The 25,025-nt window shown below is 42.3% G+C and overlaps 1 protein-coding gene across 3 annotated transcripts in view; it reads right to left on the bottom strand.

The window, feature by feature from the left end:
- PCYT1B (phosphate cytidylyltransferase 1B, choline) overlaps nucleotides 1–25,025 on the bottom strand; it is a 106,170-nt gene that overhangs the window by 56,796 nt on the left and 24,349 nt on the right. For 2 of the 3 annotated variants that reach the window (XM_037060692.1, XM_037060691.1), the window contains exon 2: nucleotides 924–1,023. In XM_037060692.1, coding sequence (XP_036916587.1) covers nucleotides 924–1,023 — 100 coding nt within the window. Of the gene's footprint in view, nucleotides 1–923; nucleotides 1,024–1,500; nucleotides 1,640–25,025 lie in introns of those variants that run through there. The other variant, XM_037060693.1, reaches the window with a different exon arrangement.

The following is a 25,025-nucleotide window of genomic DNA, read 5'->3' as shown; positions in this document are numbered from 1 at the left end:
GCTGCCCTAAATACATGAATACACACTATTGGTGGGTTTATTTCATATCTCGTTGTCTTGTCTCTTTATAATGAAGCTCTTGGGAAACAGAGGCAGTACCTTATAGTTCTTTTTAAATCTCTGCCCTGTCCAGCTCTGGATGGTATCCACTAAAGGAGTGGAAGAATGAACAAACCCTTAGCTCTTTAAATTAAGGCACACCTGGAAAAATCTTTTTACAGCACAGACTTTTAAGAATAGTAATAATCATATAGCTTAGGTTTGTATAAGCCTCCACAGTTTAAAAAATGCTTTGGAATTTTTAACAGAGCCTAGTTGTCACAAAAACCTGTGAAGCTGGTGTCATCATCGTCCTTGTTCACACATGAGGAAACAGATTTAGAGCTTTTTTTTTTTTAGAGAAAATCTTTTTTTAAGTATGTTTTCATCTGTCCAGTATCTAATAAACTTTCTTTTTTAAAAAAAAACTTTATTTATTTATCTTTAGAGGGGAAGGGAAGGAGAGAGGGAGAGAAATATCAATTTATGGTTGCCTCTCGTGCATCCCCCCGCTGGGAACCAGCCTGCAACCCAGGCATGTGCCCTGACTGGGAATCGAACAGCGATCCTTTGGTTCCCAGGCCTGCGCTCAATCCACTGAGCTATGCCAGCCAGGGCAGATTTAGAGCTTTCTTGTGACTTGCCCAAGACTGTAGAACTACTACATGGCAGAGCTGGGGCTCCAACACCCACATCTCACTGTATCTTTTCCTTGGCTATTTTGCTTTGTCACGTCTATTACTGTTGGTGTTATCCTTGCGCTGTGTCATAATCTCTCAATTCAACTCTGAATGACAGTGAGTGCTGCTCAGATAATCATGGGCCTTTTTCTGCTTCTATGGATGTCAAGATAGGGTCCATCTGGAGGGGAAGTCCAGCCTCACCTGGTGTTCCTAGGCGGGCTTGAGCAATGGTCAGTTTTTCATGGGGCGCTTGGCACTGGCAGCTGACTTCGTCTGCAAATGGAGCAGGAGCAGTCAGAGTCTAGAAGGGAAAAAGAGAAAGGGGATACAGTCTGACAAACTTTCCAGAGGCACTAACTTCCCCAGCAGTTTTATTTCTGTTGGCTGCACAGGTACGATCAAGAAGTGGAATCTATCCGCTGAGTCTTTTAGAGAAATAGTGTACTGCTAGAAATAAAAACAGGGACATTGGCACTGGAACCTTTTTTTAAAGCTGTTGCTTCAGAAATCATGAGAGCTCTTTTGTGTTTACTATATGCCAGGTACCAGATGAGGTACTCTGGACATATTAATTCTTTTAGGACTCACAACACCCTGTGATGGCTAGCTCCTTCTACCCTTCTATAGTATAGCATAATACCATCTCTATTTCACAGAAAAGGAAACTGAGGCTCTGCAGGATTAGGAGGTATGCTAAGTCATGCTCTTGGAAAGTCACAATGCTCAGCTTTGAATATTTCACAACCAGTACGGGCAGGCTTCAAGCAGTAAGACTTACCCACACCCTGGGGTACTCATCTGGAAGGAATGCCATACTCAGCAATGGGAGACATCTGTATTTCACACACAGCCGCTTGGCCAATCACAAGATCTGATGTCTCTTCAGTGCAAAGGCCAAAGACGTTATCTGTTCCCTGGAACCTAAAAGCACAGTATTTCTGGCGGGCTGCAGATAACTACTCCTGTGGTAGCTCCAACAGCCACCAACGGCTGGAGGCCCCGCCCCAGGCAGCTGGGGCTGGGGCTCTGGGGAGCGCTGAGAGAGAGAGATGTAGTCACTTGGAAGCATGCCCAGGAAGTGGCTCTGCATTTTTTAGTCAGCCTCTTAAAATGAAAACCTCACTCTCTCCCGACAGAGGAAGACAAAGCGTGTGGTGTTTTTGTAAACAGGGCAAATGCAATCCAGAGTTGTTCCATTTGTGCTCTTTGAACTATATCATTATCCTGGTCACTACATCTGCTTTGGTATTTTTTAAGCTGAAGTTACTGTAAACATTACTCATATTATTGCATAGATTGCTTCTTAGAGATAGACACAGGTGTTCCTCAACCTGGCAAAACTCAACGGAAGAATGATCCACACATTTGAAGAGGGGCTGTGACCCACTTTTGCCATTCATTTATTCATTCACTTACTCAAATGCTCATTCAAATATACGTCAGGCCCAATCTTAGAATTGGGGGTGCAAGTAGGGATAAGACCAGTTCCCATACTGGAGGAGTCCCTGTTCTCCTCTATAGTGCCAAGAACCCATCCTGTCCCCTTCCCACCCACTCACATTGTAGCATCTTCCTCCCTTGAAGCTGGAGTCCTGCCCCAGAGTCATTTGGAGACTTCCCAATTGCCCAAGACTCTTAACCCACACCATCCCATTCAGGCCTCTAAAAGCAGACTAAAACTTGGGACATGGATTCAGGAAACTCGAGTCCGTTATTGGTTCTTTTTCAGATACATTAAGGTGACCCTGTGGGCCATGGTGGGCCATGGCAGCATTTGTAATATGCCAAAGAGGTACAGTGATAAGAACAGAGGCTCCATAGCCACAAAACTGGGGTCCCAATCCCTTTTCCAGCACTTACAGGCTGTGTATTCTCAATTGGTTCTTCTGGTTGAAATGACCTGACACCCATTAAAGTTAGCTCAAGGGATGATGGGTTCTTTTAGGGCTACCTGGCACAGAAAGGGTAGAGGGGGAAGAGGCAGCACCTGGCCCCAAAGAGCTCCGCACTGACCTGGCTGCTCTCTGCATGTGATTCTTTCTGTCCCACACCCATTCATCCTATATCCCTCCACTGCGTTTAAGTCTCTGCGTGCCTTCCACTGCCCCATAAACTTTGATTTGAATGGGGCACATCACAGGCTCCTCAGCCTCCCTTCCTAACACTCATCAATTTCAGATTGAGCCTTTTAGTCCCAGCTCCTGCTCCTACCAACTTACTGCTTCTTTCCATGTTTCCCCATCCTAAGGGAGACTCAGATTAGCCAAACTCATCTGTTCCAACCAGGCCACAACCACAATTAGTCTGCATGGAATCAGGTGCCCACCAGCTGTGGCTGGTGAGTGGAGAAGGAGTGGAAAGGGACGTCATGGGTGGCCTGTCATTGCCCCCTTAGCAGGCGCTGTTACCCGGGCAAGAAATGTATTTGCCTTTGTGTGCTCTTAAAAGGATGTTCCTTAATTTAATGGAATTTCAGTTTTACCTATAAAATGGATACCCTTGCCCTGGCTGGTATAGCTCAGTGGATTGAGCACGGGCCTGCGAACCAGAAGATCGCGGTTCAATTCCCAGTCAGGGCACATGCCCAGGTTGCAGGCCAGTTCCCAGCAGGGGGCGCACAAGAGGCAACCACACATTGATGTTTCTCTTCCTCTCTCCTTCCCTTTCCCTTTAAAGATAAATAAATAAAATCTTTAAAAAATAAATAAATAAAATGGATACCCATCTGGTGGGGTTGACGTGAAAAATAGAGATAATTATATCAAGTACTTGGTACTCAATAAATTGTGGCAATTATTATTACTGCTATTAGTATTCATTATTATACATCATAATGTATAATACTTTATATTATGACATAATAGATAATGTAGTTCCCCATAAAAACAAGCAAATTGACTCTGAATGAACTTCCAGGACACAGCCCAAATAGGTAAACAGATTAGCAAATGGGATTCTTATGTTAATGCTTCATTAATTTTTTCCTTTTTATTGAATTTATTAAGGTGACACTGGTTAACACATTTATACATGTTTCAGAGGCACGATCATTAACCTTTAATATATGTGAACAGTGAATCTTTTTCACATGATCTAAAATTATTATTTGGGGATATTTTATGTGCTAGTCACAAAGCTTATTAAAGTCAAAAGTGTTGTCATTTTCCAAGGTGTACTCGAGAGGGTGTGAAACATGGTAATTAAAGCAGAAATACAGAAAGTTGTAAAGCAACAATAGCTACACAAAGATGAAGAACAGGTTTATATGCACTGTGCATTTTGCTCTTAATTATTGTAGCCTAGAAGTAGGAAAAAGGGAGAAGGAAAGGGATGGAAGGCAGAAAGAGTCCATAAATATGTTTGTGTGTGCATATGTGCACACGTACGTGTGTGCTTACAAGCACCTGAGCATCTGTAACAGCAGTTGACATGGAGAAGGGGTATTTCTTGGTATGTACAAGGCACCATACTTGGAATGGGGAGAATGTAAAATTAAAAGAGCCACAGCCTTGCTCTCCAGAACATCGCCTTCCAAAATGAGGCAGAATACTCCCCGGGGTTGAAAGTCAAGTTCTGCACTCAGGGAGACCTCAGTTAAGGCCCAGTTCCCACCAACCCATCCTGTGAGCTGTGGCAGTATTTTTTTTTCAGTCTGAACACCCTAGAAGTACTCCTTCTCTGAACCAGAACAAATCATTTGATTTACCAGGAATTCTGTACTACCCAGGTTCTGTCTCTTCCACCTACAAGAGGCACACCAGCCTTAGAACGATGGAACTAAGACAGTCAGGGGCTTTAGAGAGGGGCAGGGACTGGTCCACCCTGGCCTCCAGACTCTACACCGGCCTGCAGGGGACCCAGGGCTCCATCTGTTCCTCACTATTTGTCACAGCTGGGATGGTTCCAGAGATCCTCTGGGTAGGCATAAAACTGGGGCCCAGTAACACAAAACTAAGTCTCTGAGTGCCTACTTAGTGCCATGGATATCCATCTATATACTAAGCACTTGAACTGTATTAGCTCATTTAATTTGTACCAAAACTGGGTAAAGCAGGTACTCTCTCCATCAAATGGTACAGGACCTCTCTTCAACAGCGACACCAAGTGGCAGCATGAAACAACAGCAGCAGTAGATCTCAGACTCAGTTACCCTTTTGGCTCCCTTAACTGAGGAAACTTTCAGGATTCTTAAAACAGGATGGAGGAGCCTCAAAAAGGAAATACTGGACTTCTTGATAATTAGAAAAGAGAGGGCAAACGATCAAAAACCCAAAAGCATGTGACCATATTTTTACCCAGATTTAGTGAAATGGGTTAGATGACTTACATATAGTTATGGCAAGCCTCAGCTTAGAGTCCAAATCACCCAGATCAGACTGTCAAGTGTTTACTAGCACATTCTCTGTGTTTCTTTTGATATAGATGTTTACAGAGTGAATAAACAGAGGAGATAAATAAGAAAGGAACAGAATTGGCTCTCGGGCAGCAATCCTCAAAGCTGAAGGGTGGCCATTTTAGAATAGGAGGAGGTATCAGTTTAAAAGGCATGTTTAATTTTCAATAATTTCACATTTGGGAAAACCCGTACCCTGTTCAACATACAAGCCACAGAAATTAAGCCTCTGGACAGGTAGAGATCATCAGAGAATAGACTGTATCCCGCCCCCCACCCCCAGGAAGCCGTATTCCAACTTCTGGCTTGGGGAGGCATGTGAAATTTTATTAAAGATTTCTTATTTATTTTTAGAGAGAGGGAAAGGGAGGGATAGAGGGAGAGAAACATCAATGAGTGGTTGCCTCTTTCATGTCTCCTACTGGGGACCAGGCCCACAACTCAGGCATGTGCCCTGACTAGGAATTGAACCAGTGACCCTTTGGTTTGCAGGCTGGCACTCAATCCACTAAGACACACACCAGCTGGGGTGACATATGAAATTTTTAGGTTTGGCCAAAGAGAGCAAGGATTTTAAAGGGTTAAAAAACCCTGGCCCAGTGCCCTGGACCTCACATGCGCATGCGTCTTGCCAGGCCATAGACGTGGAGCTACACTCTCTCTACCTAATTTAAGCTACCCAGTCACTGCATGTGAATATGCTGCCTATTTGTCATGCAACTTCTGGTTATGTTAACTGCACCATAGTAACATACCAAAGCCATATTCCCATCAGGCTTTTTAAAGGTGAAGCATTAGGGAAGGGAGGACGGAAATAAAAGAGGAAAGAAGGGAAAGGGTCATCAATAAACATGTATAAAGGACCCATGGACAGAGCCAAAGGGGGCTAGGATTGAGGGTGGGAGGTGGGGATGGGGTGGGGGAAAGTGGTGGTAGGAAAATGGAGACAACTGTATTTGAACATTAGTAAAAAATATTATTTAAAAAAATAAATGTGAAGACATTAGTTATTGGGCATTTCCCTGGCAGAATGTGTTTACCTGGACATTGTCAAATATTAGAAGAAAAGCTATTAGGTGCTACATAAAATGTACAATGCAAACGTTATTTGAGCATGAAAAATGGTTGGCAGGACCTGTACTTAGGCAGTAGGCATCACTGACTGACAACTGGACCAATCAGTCAGCCAGCCCATCACCGAATCAGAACTTAGCATAGTACTGCTGCTAGTGATGGCCAACCACAGAACTGCTTTTTTAAGCTAAGCTATTCTTAACTACAGTGAGGAAGTCCACTCAGACCTGAGTTCAAATCCTAGCTTCAACCCATCTGATTTTTTAAATTAGATTTTTAGAAAATTGCTGGTTCTTAACCCCTGTAGTCTTTTTTTCTTGAATTGTTGTTCAAGTACAGTTTTCTGTCTCTTACTCCCATCCCATCCCAGCCCACCCAGCCAGCCCTCTCCCCTCCCTCCCATTTCCACCCACCCTAGTTTTTGTCCATGTGTCTTTTATACTTGTTCCTGTAAACCCTTCCCCCCTGTAATCTTCAGTATCCTCATTTATAAAAGGAGGATAATAACATGAACCACTTCATAAAGCTGTTGTGAGGAGTAAATGAAACGATGTACGTGTGATTAATAGCTCCCTTTTGCCTCTCTAGAGTCCACTCTCTTCCTACCCTTCTCTACTCTTCTCTGCATGGTGTCCCGTATGGGCTGCACCAGTAGGCTCTGGTTGCCTTCCTGCTTCCAGTTGGGTTGGGTCCATGGGAAGTGCATATAAAACACCGGAAGGCAGACAAGAGTGAGCTCAGGGTATTTGTCTCCCTGGCTTCCTACCTGCTGGGAGGCAGTATGTTGGTCCCATCCTTTCAATGAAACCCACAGCTTCTGTCGGGGTGGGGGTGGGGGGGCTCTTTCTAGAGCACTCTGTGGAGTTCTGGTAATCACAGTCTCCCCTTGTCTCTTCACATCTAAGAGTGGCCACCCTTCAATGTTTCCAGGACAAGGGTACATACTATCCCCTGAAGTCTCCTTTGACCCTGCCCACGCCTTTGTAAATAGTCTCTTTATTAGACTTTCTTCAAATTTCCTCTTTACGGTGAGTGTCTGTGTCTTGACAGAGCCTTGACTTAGATGGTATATGTAACAGTATGATGCCAAGCTTACTAAATGTTAACTGGCAAATGTTGACAAGGCATGTTAGAAGTGCAGAGATCAATTGAAAAGTGAATCCCCAAGAGGTAATAGTCATAACCATCTCATGAATGCCTTCAAATAGAACAGAATTTTACAATGACAGAACATTTGAATCAGGGCATGCAAAAGAGACATGAGCAGGACCTGTGGAAGACCCTAACTTCTCCCAGGTTGGCCTTTTGCCTCCGCACTCACCAACTTCAGCACCACAAATTCAGAAGTTACAAAGAGGCATTATAGGCCTGGCTGGTGTAGCTCAGTGGATTGAGCGTGGGCCTGCGAACCAAAGGATTGCGGTTCAATTCCCAGTCAGGGCACATGCCTGGGTTGCAGGCTAGTTCCCAGCAGGGGACACACGAGAGGCAACCATACATTGATATTTCTCTCCCTCTCTCTTTCCCTTCCCCTCTAGAGATAAATAAAATCTTAAAAAAAGAAGACATTAAACCATCTGATCCTTCAGTCTCATGTTGTTATGTTTGTATTTACACATCTCTGAACATATTTTGAGAGCCAGATTTTAGTTGGGATCAGCATATTTTACTCTTTTGAAGACATAAGAAAGAAAAAGCAGATCTTATTGTTGATCATAGGCCCGACAGTGAATCAGTGCATTCTTGGCCATTGTGATATTTTTTTTATTTTTTTATTATTTATTTATTTATCTTTAGAGGGGAAGGGAAGGAGAGAGGGAGAGAAATATCAATGTATGGTTGCCTCTGGTGTGTCCCCTGCTGGGAACTGGCCTGCAACCCAGGCATGTGCCCTGACTGGGAATCGAACCACGATACTCTGGTTCCCAGGCCCGCACTCAATCCACTGAGCTACACCAGCCAGGGCCCATTGTGATATTTATATCTGGTCTTCCCCAGCGACTGTAGAAGCACCAAGAAAACAGGGACTTGGTCTGTTCTATTCATTGCTATATACCCACTTCCTAGGACAGCGCCTGGCATATAGAAGATTCCTCAATAAACATTTGTTGAATGGGGGGATTTATTTTTCCAGATACAGCTTTTTAAACTTCACTTTTATTATTAACACTATTATTGGTGCCCCCATTTTCCCCCCTTTTGCCCACCTCCACCCAGTCCCCTGTCCCCTTCCCTCTGGCCAAAGTCAATGGAGAGAGAATGATTGTTGACAAAAATGGAACTCAAATAAATACACTTATCAATTTTTCTTATCATCATCATAATACATATTATGAAAACTAGGGGGGAAAGAGAAGAGAGCAAAATTCATCAAGAATTCTACTTCCCAAACACAACCATTGTTAATATTTTCTACATTTCTTTTCAGGCGTTCTAATATGTTACATATACGTATTAACAACTTGGGAATCTTACTACTGCCTAGATAGTTCTTTTCACTCAACATGTCATGATTATTGTATCATAGTATCTAAATAGTCTCTTCAGCCTCACTACCTGTTCTAAAGAACAGCCTATTTGGGAGGGAGGAGGAGCAGTCATAGGGTCACAGCCAAATGAACAAAAGGTCCAGATATTTCCATATAACTCTCACTAATTTTGATAGCTATAAAGCAGCCCATTGAAGCCCTGGCTGGTGTAGCTCAGTGGATTGAGCACGGGCCTGTGAACCAAAGGGTCGCTGGTTTGATTCCCAATCAGGGCACATGCCTGGGTTGCAGGCCAGGTCCCCAGTAGGGGTCATGTGAGAGGCAACCACACATCGATGTTTCTCTCCCTCTCTTTCTCCTTCGCTTCCCCTCTCTAAAAATAAATAAATAAAATCTTAAAAAAAAACCCAGCCCATTGAATGGGAAAACCAAAATTTACTTAAATATCTCTCTATTGTTGGATATTAAGTTGTTTATGCTTTACTAATGTAAATAACATTCTAAATATAATTCTAAACCTCTGATTATTTCCTTAGGATAGAGGCCTAGGAGCTGAATTACTTAGAGTAGGAGTGTGAATATTTTCAATATAAATATTTGAAGAATATTTTTCCATATATTGGTAAATTACCTTCTATAAAAGCTGCATTATTTACACTGACATTACAGTGTATGAAAGCACCTTTCCTGCTGCCATCTCACTGTCTCTGAGTGTTGTCGTTGTCAATTGTATAGACAAAAAAATGGTATCATGCTGTTTCAATCGGCATTATTTTGATTACAAGAAAGATTGAACATTTTTCCACTGTTTATTAGCCATTTGTGTTTTCTTCTAAGATTGAGCTGTCCTTTGCTCGTTTTTTCTATTATTCAGAACAAGTATTTTGAAGTTCATTAAAAGCAAAACAATAGCATAGTTTAACATTTATCTTAAATAGGCTATTTATTTATTTATCTGTTTTTTAGAGTGGGGAAGGGAGGAAGAAAGGGAGAGAAACATGTGTGTGGTTGCCTCTCACAGGCCCTTTACTGCGGACCAGGCCTGCAACCCAGGCATGTGTCCTGACTCAGAATCAAACCGGCGACGCTTTGGTTCGCAGGCTAACATTCAATCCCCTGAGCCACACCAACCAGGGCTTAAATAGCCTTTTTAAAGTGCATATTGCTGGTGTGGTTCAGTGAATTGAGCACCAGCCTATGAACCAAAGGGTCACTGGTTCGATTCCCAGTCAGGGCACAAGCCTAGGTGGCAGGTCTGGTCCCCAGTAAAGGGCCTGTGAGAGGCAACCACACAAAGATGTTTTCTCTTCCTATCTTTCTCCCCCCTTGCCCTCTCTCTAAAGATAAACAAACAAAATCTTTAAAAATATACCCCATTTCATTGACTGTAAAGGGTACATCACCACCCCCCCACGCCCACACTTTAACCTCCCTGAGATTAGGAGGGGGATCTCACAAGAAATATCTTAAAATCAGTGCTGGCAATTTTCTGACATTTTTACCCCTCTAAAATGGAAGTTCATCTTATAATTAATGGCATCTTAGATTAATGAAATGAATAGATGCTATTAACAATAGAAAATAATCATCCTTACCTAGAGCTAAAAATTCCAAACCCTACATATTTTTTTCTTCAGCAATTGAGCACAAGGAATTTATAATGAATACCAATAACAATCTTTTATTTTATTCAGATCCCATCTCCTTCCCCAAAGTACTTGAGGTGACCTGAAAAAATACAATTTGAAAGTTTAAAATAATAGTTGCAAGATATGAGGGGTCAGGGGTGAACTGAGCACACGGGAACACGTATCATGGGCCTCTGCAGTTCAGAGAGGAGGGCCACAGAGTGGCTTCAGGCTCTCAGCAGTGAAAGCAAAGAGGAAGACTAAGTTAATATTGTATTGAAGAAAGAAAAAGAAGAAAGAAGAAGGAAGAAGAAGAACAACAACAACAACAACAAAGGGGGGAGGAGGAGAAGAAGAAAGAAAGAGGAAAAAATCAAAACCACTATCAAGGAGAAGCTCAGCATTTCCTGATGCCAAACTATAGAAATTCCTCCCCTGGTGCCTCCACAAGGGGCAGGTTGAGTGATGTATAGTGACACGATATCCCCTAAAACAGCTTGAATACAGACAATCCCATGTTTTATATTAGTCTTGGTAGTGCCCTTCAGGCAAAATGGAGCCCCAGAATCAAAATGCAATTCAGAAAAACATTTCCACAAGGAGCCAAACATGCAGCCTGAAAGTGCGGTTGTCTCCCTCACAGCTGGATCCACGGGCAAGATTTAGCATCCCAAGACCAGGGTATTGTAGATATCAAGGCAATCTGTTAGACAGCAATACTTAGATAATTTCCTTTTCATGTTAAAAAAAAAAAACAAGAAAAGAAGCGTTGATGCTATTTAATTCCAACGTACAGACTCACACTGGCACCCCATCTATAGCTCATAAAGTCCACAAGGTGTCCGCAAGGAAGAAGGGAAGACATGCAATAAAGAAGAAGGGCCTGGCTCCCTGACATTTTCATTTATTTTTAGCTTATTGCAATACAACGCAGCTCACCTGGGCCTGAATAAGTAAATTTGTAGATTATCTACTTGCATTACCTACTAAATCAGCCCTCACAAGATCAGCAGGTGGCTTAAAACGTTTCCTGCAATGATATAGGAAAGCAAAGATAACACAAGAAGGAAACAGGAAAGCGGCAGAGCTGACCCTCCAATGCCCTGCACGAGTTCCCCACCTGCCACATTACTAGGTGGTGACCTAATCAGACCTCACGGGAAGACAGCTGAGTCAAAAATAGTCACAAAGAGGACAACCTGAAATATCTGCTACTATTAGCATTAACTCTCACCTGGAACATATATTGGACCTTGAGATCCTGGCTAATGATGGCATGAAATGACTGTAATTACTGTGATCCTTAAAGAGAAAGCATCCGGAATATGAAGAAAAGCCTCTAATGACTTTTTCAGCAAGGTTTCAAGGCATGTGATAGTCCTGTCGTTCGAAAAATCCTGTTGTTACATGTAATGATAAATGTTTAGAAGCCTTATTTGAGTTTCCATGATTCATCAGAGAAAAACCTACTCTTCACACCACAGTAAAACTGGTTGCTCTAATGTGTACGAAAAAAAATGAATGTCAAAATAGAATGCATTCCTTTGTCAGCAAATATATTTAGACAACATATAGAAAACATTGCTGAAGATGGGAAGAAACAAGCATTAGAATAAATTATGCAGTGTGGGAGGTTTGTTATACAGTTGGATGGAAGTACAGATACTTCTAACATGTTTCAGCTTGAGGTATTCACTAGATGCCATTTCAATAATAAAACCTTTTTTTTTCTGAGCCAGCAAAGAAAAGATCTCCCAAAGAAGAAAAATTTTCCAAAGAAAGATGGTCCAAAGATTGATTCTGCAAAATGGATGAGTTCTTTAGTAAAAATGGCATTTTAGCCCTGGCTGGTGTAGCTCAGTGGATTGAGAGCAGGCCTGGGAACCCGAGGATCCTGGGTCGATTCCCAGTCAGGGCACATGCCTGGGGTGCAGGCTAGTTCCCAGCAGGGGACTAACGAGAAGCAACCATACACTGATATTCTCTCCCTCTCCCCTTCCCTTCCCCTCTAAAGATAAATAAATAAAATCTTTAAGAAACCGCACCCCCCCATGGCATTTTACAGAAACACTTTGTAAGTCTGTCAATGAGGTGATTGCTTTGCTCTTGCACCTGGCTCTCCCACCGATCTGAGAAATACCTGTCTTCTTTCCATGATCCTTCCTCTACTGGCTCTCTACGTGTAGTTCTTTGGGGTTCCATCCTGGAAGATAGTGGAAGATTTGTAGATTAAGTTAACCAGATCTCATAAAGAGATAGGCAAATATAGGGAGGCTTCTAATAAATAGCTTTAATTACAGCTTCTATTTTTCTTCCCTTTAAAGATATGACTAAGTGGCTCAGGGCCAGCTATTTTCTAGAATTTTCCCTCCAGCAGGATTATCCCGAGGCAGTCTTGCAAGCTAACCAATTCCATCCACTTCCTTCTGTCTATAAACTCCAGACCAGGTCCTTGTTTAAAAAAAAAAATGTAGACTGGGAACCATTGATTTTTAGTTCATAGATGACTTTACTAGGGCTTGACTGGTCCTAGAAATAAGGCAAGTTTAGTTCAAGGGCTCACATATGCTCTCTTTGGGGCTGGATATACTGACTCCTGGAAGGCCTGAACACATTAAAGCTCTTGTAATTTTAGGTAGGATCGGACACCACTCCTTAGAGTGTTACCTATCAGCCTACTGAAATTGCTTGGAAATAGGAAATCTGTTGTAGCATACACTCTCTCTCCATTGCCGTGGTCAGAATATCTCTAATGTTTGTACTAAAGCGTATTAGAAACATGCACATCTCCTAAGTGCGTGGCTCCAGGAACTTGCACAAACTAAACACACACAGCAGCCAGATCAAGTCACCAGCCACAGCCAGCCTCCATCGTGTGCCCTTTCCACTGGCCTGACTCCGAACACCATAGGTTAGCTTTGCCTACTTTAAAAATATTTTAGAGACATGGAATCATGTAGTGTATAGTCTTTTGTACCTGGCTTCTTTCACTCAATATTATGGTTGTGAGAGTCATCCCTATTTTTTGGCAGGTGGTTGTAGATTTGTCATGCTCATTGCTGTGTAGCATCACATTGGGTGAATATACCACAGCTTACTTACCCATTCTCCTTCTGCTAGGCATTTGGGTAGTTTCCCATTTGGGTTTATGAATATTGTTGCTTAGAACATCCTAATACTGTTTTGTTTTGTTTTTTGTTGGCCATATGTACAAATTTCCTAGGAGTGGAGAGCTGGGTCAAAAATACTTTGAATTTCTACATTCACTACAAAGAGCCTAGACATCTGACTTGTTTACACTCCTGGTCCCGAGAGCAGAAAATGTGACCTGAGAGAGCTAAATACAATATTTCTCAAAGTGCATCTGGCTCCTGAACCACCTGGGAGCCTGAGGTGATTCTTTGCTTATTGATGTTGGAGAACTGTGTACAGTGGAAACAGGGGGCTTTAGAAGTCAGACAAACCCAATTTTCAATCTTGGCCTTATCAGTTCATATTCAATCTTTGGGGAATTACTTAATTCTTGCCTTCCTCACTTAGAACATAGGGAACAGTAATTCCTATTTTGCAGGTCTATAGCCTGGTTGAATGAGATAACACACATAAGGTATTCAAGCACAGTGCCCAGCACCATTCCCAGCATAGTTTGCACTATAAATAGTTGTTCCAGGCTTCCATTTGCCCACAGGGGGAAAAAACGCGTGAGAGCTGTAGCCTTGAACCTAGTACAGAATAATTAACCTTATCACTAAACAAATTGGACATAAAATAGATTTTAGTATTATGTGACTGTGCCTCTGATCAACATTAGGAACACTGGAAATGAAGCACAGAAGCCTGTGTGTACCAGGAACAGGCTTTTGACATCATTTGGTTGGCAGTAGGCTATACACATCGTTCATGATGCTTCTATTAACCTATTATTATTGTTGTTGTTACTTTTCTTTAAATGCCAGTTTAAATAACCCTCAGCATCCTTTTACATTGATGTCAGGTTCAATTGGCATAAATTACTGAGTAGAAAACAAAAACACCAAGTCAAAGACTTTGGCGGGAGGGAGGAGGTTGCGTGAAAATGAAACCTGCTCAATGGGCTGGCCCCGTGTGGCCCTGCTCATTATAACGTAGGCTCATGCTACCAGGGCTCGCTGCTTTATTTTCTAATCACTGTGTTTTCAAGTGGGCCTTCAAGATCGTTGAGAGCTAAGCTGTCTCTTTATCCCCAAGCAGGGTCAGCTTCCCCAGCTTCCCATACAACCTGGTTCATGCTGGGATAAAGAGGAAGGTAGGAATGTTAAAACAATAATCCTATGGTCTGAGGCCAGCAATGGGTAATCAGATCCTCGAAAGGTAGAGGCTGTTACCTGGGAGATTATTGGAAGAAAATAGGCCTAGCTTGCAATGACTTAGTTGGTTCCTACCTTCCTTGCTTTGTTTTTTTCATCCTGCCCCCAGTGATCAGATGAAATAAATCTTTTCCTACATTTATTTCACTAAGGGGCTCTGAGAAGCTTTGTGTGAGCACCAGTGAAAGATGCCAGAGTTCAAGACTATGGCCTGACTCACTGTTGGACTTTAACCTCAAGCTTAGATGGATAGCATCTGTTAGACAAGGCCCCTGTAGTTCCATGCCATACTGCCATGCCTCAAAGAGAACCCAAAGCAGGCATCCCCCGTTTGATTGCACATTGCTTTATTGTGCTCCACAGATGTTGTGTTTTTTTTACAAACTGAAGGCAAGACCCTCCACCAGCAAAAAGATTGTAACGTGCTTTATTGCAATCCTCTGTTGCAGTGGTCTCAAACCAAACCTGCCATATCTCCAAGATATGCCTGCATTTTGAACTTCAGTATTATGAAATAGGAAAATTAGGAGGCTATTGTTCATATTAAAAAGAGATTTGACCTAGGTTTCTTTGGATAGTAACCAGAACAATTCAACATTTCTAAGGAAGCATCTGAAGAATAAAGCAGAAGACACTAGAACTGTATGTTGTATTGTTTAATACAACACAGTGTAAAGTTCCATAGTATTTTGTGATGATATTTTATTCATATTTAGCCAATATGTCTTACCATAAGATCATTCAACCTGGTTTTACCCCAAATGGGCAACGCCCAAAGGAGTGGGGTAGCCCTGCTTTTTTTTCCTTTTCTTAAAATTCATTGATTTATTTGAGAGAGAGAGGCAGACTGACACGTTGGTCTGTTGCTCTACCCATCCACAGATTAATTAGTTGATTCCTAAATGCACACCAGTGGCGATTGAACCCACAACCCTGGTGCACTGGGATGACACTCCAACCAACTGATCTACCTGGCCAGGGTCAGCCTTGCTTTTTGATAGGAGCATCAGGTCAGAGTACACTGTGGTAGACAATGTTCTATGGCTATGGAAGCTGGCTAGATTCACAGTCTTGGAACTAGAAAAGATCATTTATTCAACCCATTGCGGGTGATGGAATTGAGGTCTAGAGAGAAGTGATTTGCTCAAGCCCACACAATAATTCAATGGCAAGACTGAGGTTGAAATGAGACTGCGGGCTTCAAGAAACAGAGACCAAGCTACATCATAATTGTCTTTCCAGACCCCAGCCCTTTTCCTGTGGGCCAGTCCAGGTTCCCTGGAGCTCCAGATCTGGATTTGCCTTGACCTTGGGGATCACTGTGGAGTCCCAGGTGCCATAACGGAACAGATCCATTTCCTCTCATCACTACCACATCTCATCAGGAACCACTTAACCTTTCTTTTCTTCTTCTTATTTTTTTTTTAGATTTTATTTATTTATCTTTAGAGGGGAAGGGAAGGAGAGAGGGAGACAAATATCAATGTATGGTTGCCTCTCATGCGTCCTCTGCTGGTAACTGGCCTGCAACCCAGACATGTGCCCTGACTGGGAATTGAACCCAGATCCTTTGGTTTGCAGGCCCATGCTCAATCCACTGAGCTACACCAGCCAGGGCCCACTTAACCTTTCTACCTTTCCCTACCTCCCCCTGAGCCTGGAGGTCTGCCTCCACAGGGGAAATACCCTGGGGCTGGACTCAACTTTCCAGGCTATCCCATAATTACACTTTTGCACCAGCCAGAAGCAAACTGCCATGACTTTCCTTCCACCTTCATGGAGAAAACAGACAGTCAGATAAAGGGAGGCTTTCAACTGTCAATACCCTTCTACTTCTGAGTTATTTCTTACCTAAAACACCCTTGCCAGCTTCCTCATCACCACAGTGGGAGAGGTATCTCTTTTCCTACCTGAAGCCAAGTCTTCCATGTGTGTGCTGGAGCCCAGTGTCTCTGGGTCTTAAAGTAATTCCCTCCCACAATCTTCCCCATCACTTTCACCCTCTCCCATTGGCCCTTTCCCATTTATATTTAAGTGCAAGTTGCTACCATCTTAAAACAATGAGCCAACCAAAAATTTTGGGGTATTGGATTAATGAAAGGAAAGAAGTTAGAAAGAAGAAAAGCTAGTGTTTCTAAACCCTAAACCCTGATTTATCCACCTTTGGGGTCCTATACATTTTATCTGCTTCCCCTCTCAGTCAACTCCTACTTCCCTGCCTCCTAAAGGCTCCTAGGCCTATTGCCATTTGGCCTCTGCTCGCACCACTTCACTGAAACATCACTGTTGACTTCTTTCTAAATCCAAAGGAGACTTTTCCGTATTATCTCATTTCTCTGTGCATTTGGTTATTTTTTTATTTTTATTGAATGTATTGGGGTGACATTGATTAATACAATTATATAGGCTTCAAGTGTACAATTCAATGGGGGGGACCAAAAAAACTGGAACTTGTTTATAAAAATTGTGTATTTATTCTTTTTTTAAAATATTTTATTTATTTTTAGAGAGGAAGGGAAGGAGAGTAGGAGAGAAATACCAATGTATGGTTGCCTCTCGTGAGTCCCCTGCTGCGAACTGGCCTGCAACCCAGGCATGTGCCCTGACTGGGAATCGAACCATGATCGTGTGGTTCGCAGGCCTGTGCTCAATCCACTGAGCTACACCAGCCAGGACTCTAAAAATTGTGTATTTATTCTTACATGTTTAAACTCCAGTCACCTTCAAAGTACTCTCCATTTTAGGAAACACCCCTATGGAGATGTTTTTCCTACTGCTCAAAATGGTTTTGAACTCATTGATTTTGATACCTTTTAGGGCTTCTGCCGTTTTTGTTTCACCAAAACATTAGCAAAATATTTCCCCTTGAGGACTTTTTTCATTTGGGGAAAGAAAAAAAATTGCTGGAAGTGAGATCAGGCAAATAGGGAGGGTGGGGCACGAGGGTCATGCCTTTTTTGGGAAAATACTACTGAACACTCAGCACCATGTGGGCAGGTGCACTCATAAATCAGCCACCATGAAATGGATAAATGCATTGAAAGAGTGTTCAAAAATTTCACCAAGGCAGAACTCAGCCTCTCACAACAACACCAGCTGGCATACTGCTATCAATGGGTTCCTAGAATACTCACCTAGTGGGGGAAACCTGTACTACAAGGAGCCTGCTCTCCAGAATATAATTCCAGCTTTCTTGGGGTCCCCCCTCGTATAATGCATCATCTACATATTATATTATGTGTCCACTACCCCAAGTCAAGGCTCCTTCCATCACCACTTACCCCCTTTCCCTCTGACAATCACCATACTGTTGCGTTTTTTTTCTTTGCTTAATCTCTTCACCTTTTGCACCCAGCCTTCCAACAACCCTCTCCTCTGACAGCTGTCAGTCTGTTCTCTGTGCATGAGTCTGTTTCTATTTTGTTATTCTTGTTAGTTTATCCTGACCCTGCTCCCTTACCCACCCAATCTCTCAAACATTTGAGAAATATCTCTGTCTTCTTTTCATAATTCTTTCTCTATCAGCCCTTTGAATGGTGTTTCTCAGGGTTCTATCCTGAAAAGATTCTGTGATAATATAGATTAATTTAACCAGATTTCATGTAGAGACAGGCACATGTAAGGAGGCTTCTAATACCTTTAATTACAGCTCTTCTATTCCCCCCCTTATAGGATGGCTCAGGGTCAGTTATTTTCCAGAATTACCCTGGTAGTAGGATTACTCTGAGGCACTCTTGCTAACTATTTCTATTCACTTCCTCTAAGTCCAGGAACTATCTTGACTTAATTTCACTCCCATCAATTTCACTACCTCAATTTTCCTCCCCTTTTCTTCATGCTGATGCCTCCCAGATCTACATCTCCAACTCAGAACTCTTGAGTTTCAAAACCAAACATTAACTACACACAGGGAAGTCCCCATGGTGTCCCTAACATAACTCACTACTCTCACTGATGCTCCCACTCACGGAAGCCAGAAAATTGAATTTTCCTTGATACTGCTCTACCTTCAGACTCAGCTACCAAATCCTGGGCATTTACTTCCTGATGTATCCCACATCCATCTGGTTCTCTCCTTCTCCACTGCCCCATCCAGTAACTTCAAACATTCTCATCTACATGACTGCAATAGGCTCCTAACTAAAACAGAATGGGATCACACAGAAAAATCAGAGAAATATGAAGGAAAGTGGTTCTTTAAAAAAATCCTCACCCAAGGACATTTCTTTCACTGCTTTTTAGAGAGAGAGAGAAGAAGGGAGATCTATGTGAGAGAGAAACATCAACTGCTTGCCTCCCATATGCATGCAGACCAGGGATTGCATATGCCCAGACCAGGGATCAAACCTGCAACCTTTCAGTTACGGGATGATACTCCAACCAACTGAGCCACAGTGGTCAGGGTTGAAAGTGACTTTTTTTTTAAGCTATGAGTAAAATATATGTATATACTATGCAACATGAAATGTATTAATCACGAGGGAAAACAGGACTTCTGCCAAGATGGAGGCATAGGTGGAAACACTGTGCCTTCTCCCACAACCAAGTTTGAATACAACAAAGGTTTGGAGAACAAAGACACAGCCAAAGAACAGAAAAATTGAATTATACGGAAGTCCGAAAATAACTAACCGTTCAACCGGGACGGGCTCCGATCCTGCTACATAACAGGCACGAACAGCCCAAAAGATGGCGCAAGAAGAACTCAAAGTCCCAGAGCCGATAACTCTAAGCGACCGAGAAATTGCCAGCCTCTCAGAAGCACAGTTCAAGACACCGTTTATCAGGATGCTCACAGAACTGATTGATTATAGTCACAAATTAGAGGAACATATGAAGGCTAAACTAGTTGAAATGAAGGGAGATGTCCAGGAAACCAATAGCGATGGAAAGGAAACTGGGACTCAAATCAATGGAATGGACCAGAAGGAAGAACAAAACATCCAACCAGAAAGGAATGAAGAAATGAGAATTCAAAACAGTGAGGAGAGGCTTAGGAACCTCCAGGACATCTTTAAACATTCCAACATCCAGATTATAGGGGTACCAGAAGGGGGAAAGAAACAGCCACAAGTGGAAAATGTATTTGAACAAATAATAAAGGAGAACTTCTCCAGTCTGGCAAAGGAAATAGACTTCCAGGAAATCCAGGATGCTCAGAGAGTCCCAAAGAAGTTGGACCCAAGAAGGAACACACCAAGGCACATCATCATTACATTAGCCAAGACCAAAATGAAGGAGAGAATCCTAGAAGCATCAAGGGATAAGGGGACAGTCACCTACAAAGGAGTACCCATCAGACTGTCAGTGGATTTCTCAAAAGAGACCTTACAGGCAAGAAGGGGCTGGAAAGAAGTATTCAAGGTCATGAAGGGCAAGGACCTACATCTAAGATGCCTCTATCCAGCAAAGCTGACATTTAGATTAGAAGGGCAGATAAAGTGCTTCCCAGAGAAGGTCAGATTCAAGGAGTTCATCATCACCAAGCCCTTATGATATGAAATGCTAAAGGGAGTTACCCAAGAAAAAGAAGATGAAAAATAGGAACAGTGAAAGGACAGCAAACTCACAGTTATTAACAACCACACCTAAAACAAAAGCAAACCAAGAGGACAGCTAGATCAGGAGTGGAACCATAGAAATGAAGAACACATGGAGGGTTAGCAACAGGGGAGAGGGAGGAGGAGAAGGGGGGAGAAGGTACATAAAACAGCATAGACAGGAGGTAGAAAATAGATAGGGGGGAGGGCAAGAATAATGGGGGAAATATAGAATCTAAAGAACTTGAGACACGTGGTTATAAACTAAGGGAGGGAGAATGGTTGGGGAGAGAGTGTGCGGGTGGAGGGGGATGAAGGGGGAGAATAGAACAACTGTAATGGTATAATCAATAAAATATATTTTTTAAAAAAGAAATGTATTAATCACGGTGGCTTTTCAGAGCTCATCCTCCACTGGCCTGGGCAGGTGTCTGAGCTCTCTCTAAAGCCACATTGTGGCTACTGCACACTTGAAATTGGCTAGCCTGAATTGAGATGTGTTGCAAGTGTAATATACACACCTGACTTCAACCTTAGTATGAAGAAAAGAATATACAGTACCTCTACATCAAAGAATAAAAATGAATCATTTTCATATGGATTACATATTGACATATTTTAGATGTATCCGGTTATATAAAGTCAAACTTACAAAACAGCTCCCTTAAGGGACTGCAGCAGCCTGGCACACTTCCACACGCCAAACACTTCCACATGCCAACTACCGCCTTCTGTTAAATGGAAGTGATCATTACAGGCAGGGGCTGCGGATGACTTCTTTCATTTCTCTCCACAGCACCTGGCACATCGCTCTGCATGAAAGTTGATAACCAGCTGGCTAACTGTGGATCCTGTTGGTAGGGGACTGAGTTTTCTCTCACTTATCTTCTAAAGCCCTGCTATCACTGAATACTTTAAGTCCCCCTCGCTGCCTGAGTGAGGACACATGCACCCTGTCCATTTCTCTATGCTCAGACACCACAATACAACAAAGTACCCACCTATCTTCTTATATTTGATTTAGATTCCCTTCTTCCATAAGGAGGTTAGCATTAAGCAAACGCTGGGTTGGAGGGATAGTGAAAAAACAAATTTAAAAGAATAGAAGAAACAAATTCATTAATTCCACACTCAGTATGCCTGACTATGGTCAATCTGCAAGAAATGAATGTTGCCTTTGGACAGAGACCAGCAGGCAAATGGTTAATGATAATGCTGGACAGAATTCCAGGTGACCACAGTAAATGCCCAAGGAAGCCCATGTTTGTTTACTTTCACTAACACAGCACGTTAAGTGTCTTACTTTTAAAATGTATGCTGCTCTCAGTGGCTAAATAGATGGTGATACTAGTAAAGGAAGTCATTGATGTCTCTGGAAATCCGGCATCTTTTGGCGCACCAGCCAATGAGCATCCTACCTCACAATTGACATAATGCACCTTCTGCAAGACAGCAGTCTCTTGGCACCGCTCCCCTTTGAAGGAAAGCCTGAAATGAACTCCTGCTAAAGTAGCATATTGAACCAACCTGTTTTTATTTCGAAGGCCTTCTCAGTTGATCCATGGTACGTACATCTTCATGGAAGTAACTATTGCAGGCTAGAATTACAACCTCCTTCTGACAGCAGAATGCACTCCTAGAAGAACCTGACCAAGGTTGTTAACCAAATCCTTAAGCAGACAGCTTTCAGGGTGGCTGTGCCTTGTTAGAAAGGATTGGTAGAACACCCGCTGGGCCCACAGAATTTGTCAAGGAAAAACCTGAGGGTTGGGGAGATCAGAGGACACAGTCCTGGTTCACAAGGAGTCCTCCTCCCTCAGGAGTTGGGTCACCAAAGAGGGCTGTTACATCATATTGCCCGAGGCTACTTACTCAGTTTCTCTCCCTGACAGTCAGGGGCATGAGTCACCTTGCATCGGGTTCAAGCCAGAAAATACACAAAGAACAGAAAAGAAATCAAGGATCAAGCATAAACACTGTAACGATGGAACGAAGAAACATCTCCAACCCATGCAGCATGGTGAAGTAGCTGGAGCTCTAAGAGTGCATTTCTAAAATACCAGCTCCATCATAAAACCCAGGTAATCTTTTCCCAACTTCTTTATCAGTGGTATTTCATTTTACTTATTCCTCTCCTTTTCTATATTTTCTTCCAATGAAAAAGCAGGTGGAGCCCTGGCTGGCATAGCTCAGTGGATTGAGCAAGGGGCCTGGGAACCAGAGGATTGCGGTTCGATTCCCAGTCAGGGCACATGCCTGGGTTGCAGGCCAGTTCCCTGCAGGCCAACTCCCAGCAGGGGACACACAAAAGGCAACCATACATTGATGTTTCTCTCTCTCTCCTTCCCCTTTAAAGGTAAATAAATAAAATCTTAAAAAAAAAAAGAAAAAGCAGGTGGAAAAACTACAGGCATAGCTTTCAGAAAAAATTCCCTTTGAACACAATTCCATGGAATCCTCAATGTCCTTATCAATTTACTACTTACAAGAATCCAAAATACAGATTGCTTTTAAAGTCCTCTTTACCTAAGTAGGCCAGCTTCCTGCTTCATTTCCTTTAAAGAGCTATTCCAGGCTCTGTATCAGAGACCAGAGATACAGTGATGACCAGACAGGTTTCTACTCACCATCCCCGTGGCAAACTTTGACTCACTCTCAGGGAACTCACCACTCTCCTTTCTGTCCCCGCTGCACCTGGTTACACAATTCTTAGCATTCTGTGCTCTTATCAACCTGTATGGAAACTATCTGTTTATGTTTCAGTCTGCTCTCAAATCTTTAGATCATAAAATACTTGAGGGTTCAGAGCTCAGCCTGTAGTTCGCACTCAATCAACGAGGGCTGAGTTAAACTGGATCACAATTGATAACCTTCACTGTAAACCGTATAGAGACAAACACATGTAGACACAGGAACACTGTACATACCTTCTGGAGTGCCATGCTAAACAGACAGCCCAATTCACTACAAAAAGGGCATTTTACACAATTGCTGAGATTTAAATAAAATTTGTACTTCCAGACAATAACATCCAGCGACATAAGTTCACATTCTGGGGCTTGTCATAAAGCTTTATAGCCCTTATATGGTCAGAAAGTTCCTTTTCTACTACCCCTAGGTAAAGTTAAGAGTTTGGAGAGCCAGTGTATGCCTCAGATAATATAATGAGAACCACTGTGGCAATGGCTACTTTTTTTTTAAAGATGTTTTATTATTGAGTCCTATTTTCTCTTAACTGTATGAATTCAACTTTGGTGACTATGGAGAGAAGGAGCCTGTTCTCTGCGGAGGAATCTCTCAAGCCTTTCCTGCACTTTCCAAAGTTAGGTAAGCAACTCAGCAGCCACACACTGCTGATAGTTGTGGTGCCAGTAATCCACGTGTAAGTTTGGATAAAATACTTGGGTGCTGGGAGAAACACAGAGTTTATATAATTTGAAATATGAAGATATTAGCAAAGCTACAGATCAACAGAAACTACTTAAAAACTTAAAAAGAAGAGCAAATTTAGCATTTTCACTTGGCACTCATTCCCTTCGTGAATGAAGTCTGTTATTAAGTAGTAAACATGTGCCTTAACTATTAAAGTAAAATCTTTAGCAAAGGAAAGTTGGGTTCTGAAGTGCAAATCAAAATTTAGAATGTATCCCTACAATGACTGAAGTTTGATAAAAGGTGCTTCAAAAATTTTAGTGTAGTGGTTTGTAAATTGGTTGCAGCCTCTATTTAAACAGAGCCGATTTCCAGTAGATGGACAACATGGAACATTTTTATCAAAACTAGATTAAAGCAATCACTTTAACGATGGAACTTCTGTACATCCTTCACACACACACACACACAACACACTTTAAACCAGAACTACCAAAAAGATCAGAAGGGAATGTATCTCACTTAAGAGTGTGTTGCAGGGGAAAGAACTTCCACTTTGTAGGTGCAGAGCTCTGGGTTTGAATCCCAAATCTACCCCTTGGAAGCAATGTGACTTTGGGGAAGCAATGTGACTTTGCATGGTTCTTTGGAGTTAACGCTAGGACGAGCTGTCACAAGTGAAAGTGAAAAGTACTTGAACTTTCTTCCTTCCCTTGATTTCCTCTGCCCACCCTCTCAGGCAGAAGCAAGCAAGGAGCAGGATAGCTAAAAGGCAAGAAGGGAAGGAAAGGAAGTTGGCACAAGAGACTGAAACAATACACAAACTGGAAATGGATGCTGCCTTTCTGTCCCCTACCTACCCTTGACTTAACTGTCAGGAAGAAGTGTGATACAAATTTGAACATTGGGTTTAACTTTTAAAAATATTTTGGGGTGATATGGTAACAAGTCTTTAGTGGTCAACTTTTTCTGTGCTAAACCATGAGAGATTTAGTAGTTTCAAGGGATCCTTTGGTAACAAACTTATTGGGATTTTTGCATCCCATGAGAATATAGGTACTACGTTGTATATGTCATTCAGTAAGTGGTTTAAAGTGCTGGGGAGAAGTTAATAACTAATTGCCCTAGGAAAATATATTTTAAAAAACAAGCACAGTGAACAAAGGCCCACATTGCTCTAATACAAGTTCCATTGTTTTCATGTATCAGAAAGTTGTTGGAAGGGTGCCTTTGAACCCTTATCAACACTTTTGATGAAATAACAGTTCCATGATGGGCTGGCTTTGGAATCTGTGAGCCCTCATTTTGGTAAAATGCTACATCACAAAATCCTTAAAAAAAAAAAACCTCTTCCCAGGGTCAAACTCCACAGCCAATCAAAATATTGCACCTTTTAACTTAAGGGAAATCACTAGAGAGAAGATAGCTCTAACTAGTGTATAGTTCTGACTAGTGTATTGC

Source organism: Sturnira hondurensis, unplaced genomic scaffold, assembly GCF_014824575.4.
Source record: "Sturnira hondurensis isolate 20B ecotype Veracruz unplaced genomic scaffold, ASM1482457v3 Scaffold0012467, whole genome shotgun sequence".
NCBI lineage: Eukaryota > Metazoa > Chordata > Mammalia > Chiroptera > Phyllostomidae > Sturnira > Sturnira hondurensis.
The sequence above is the reverse complement of the archived record's forward strand: the minus strand, read 5'-3'. Positions and strand labels throughout refer to the sequence as shown.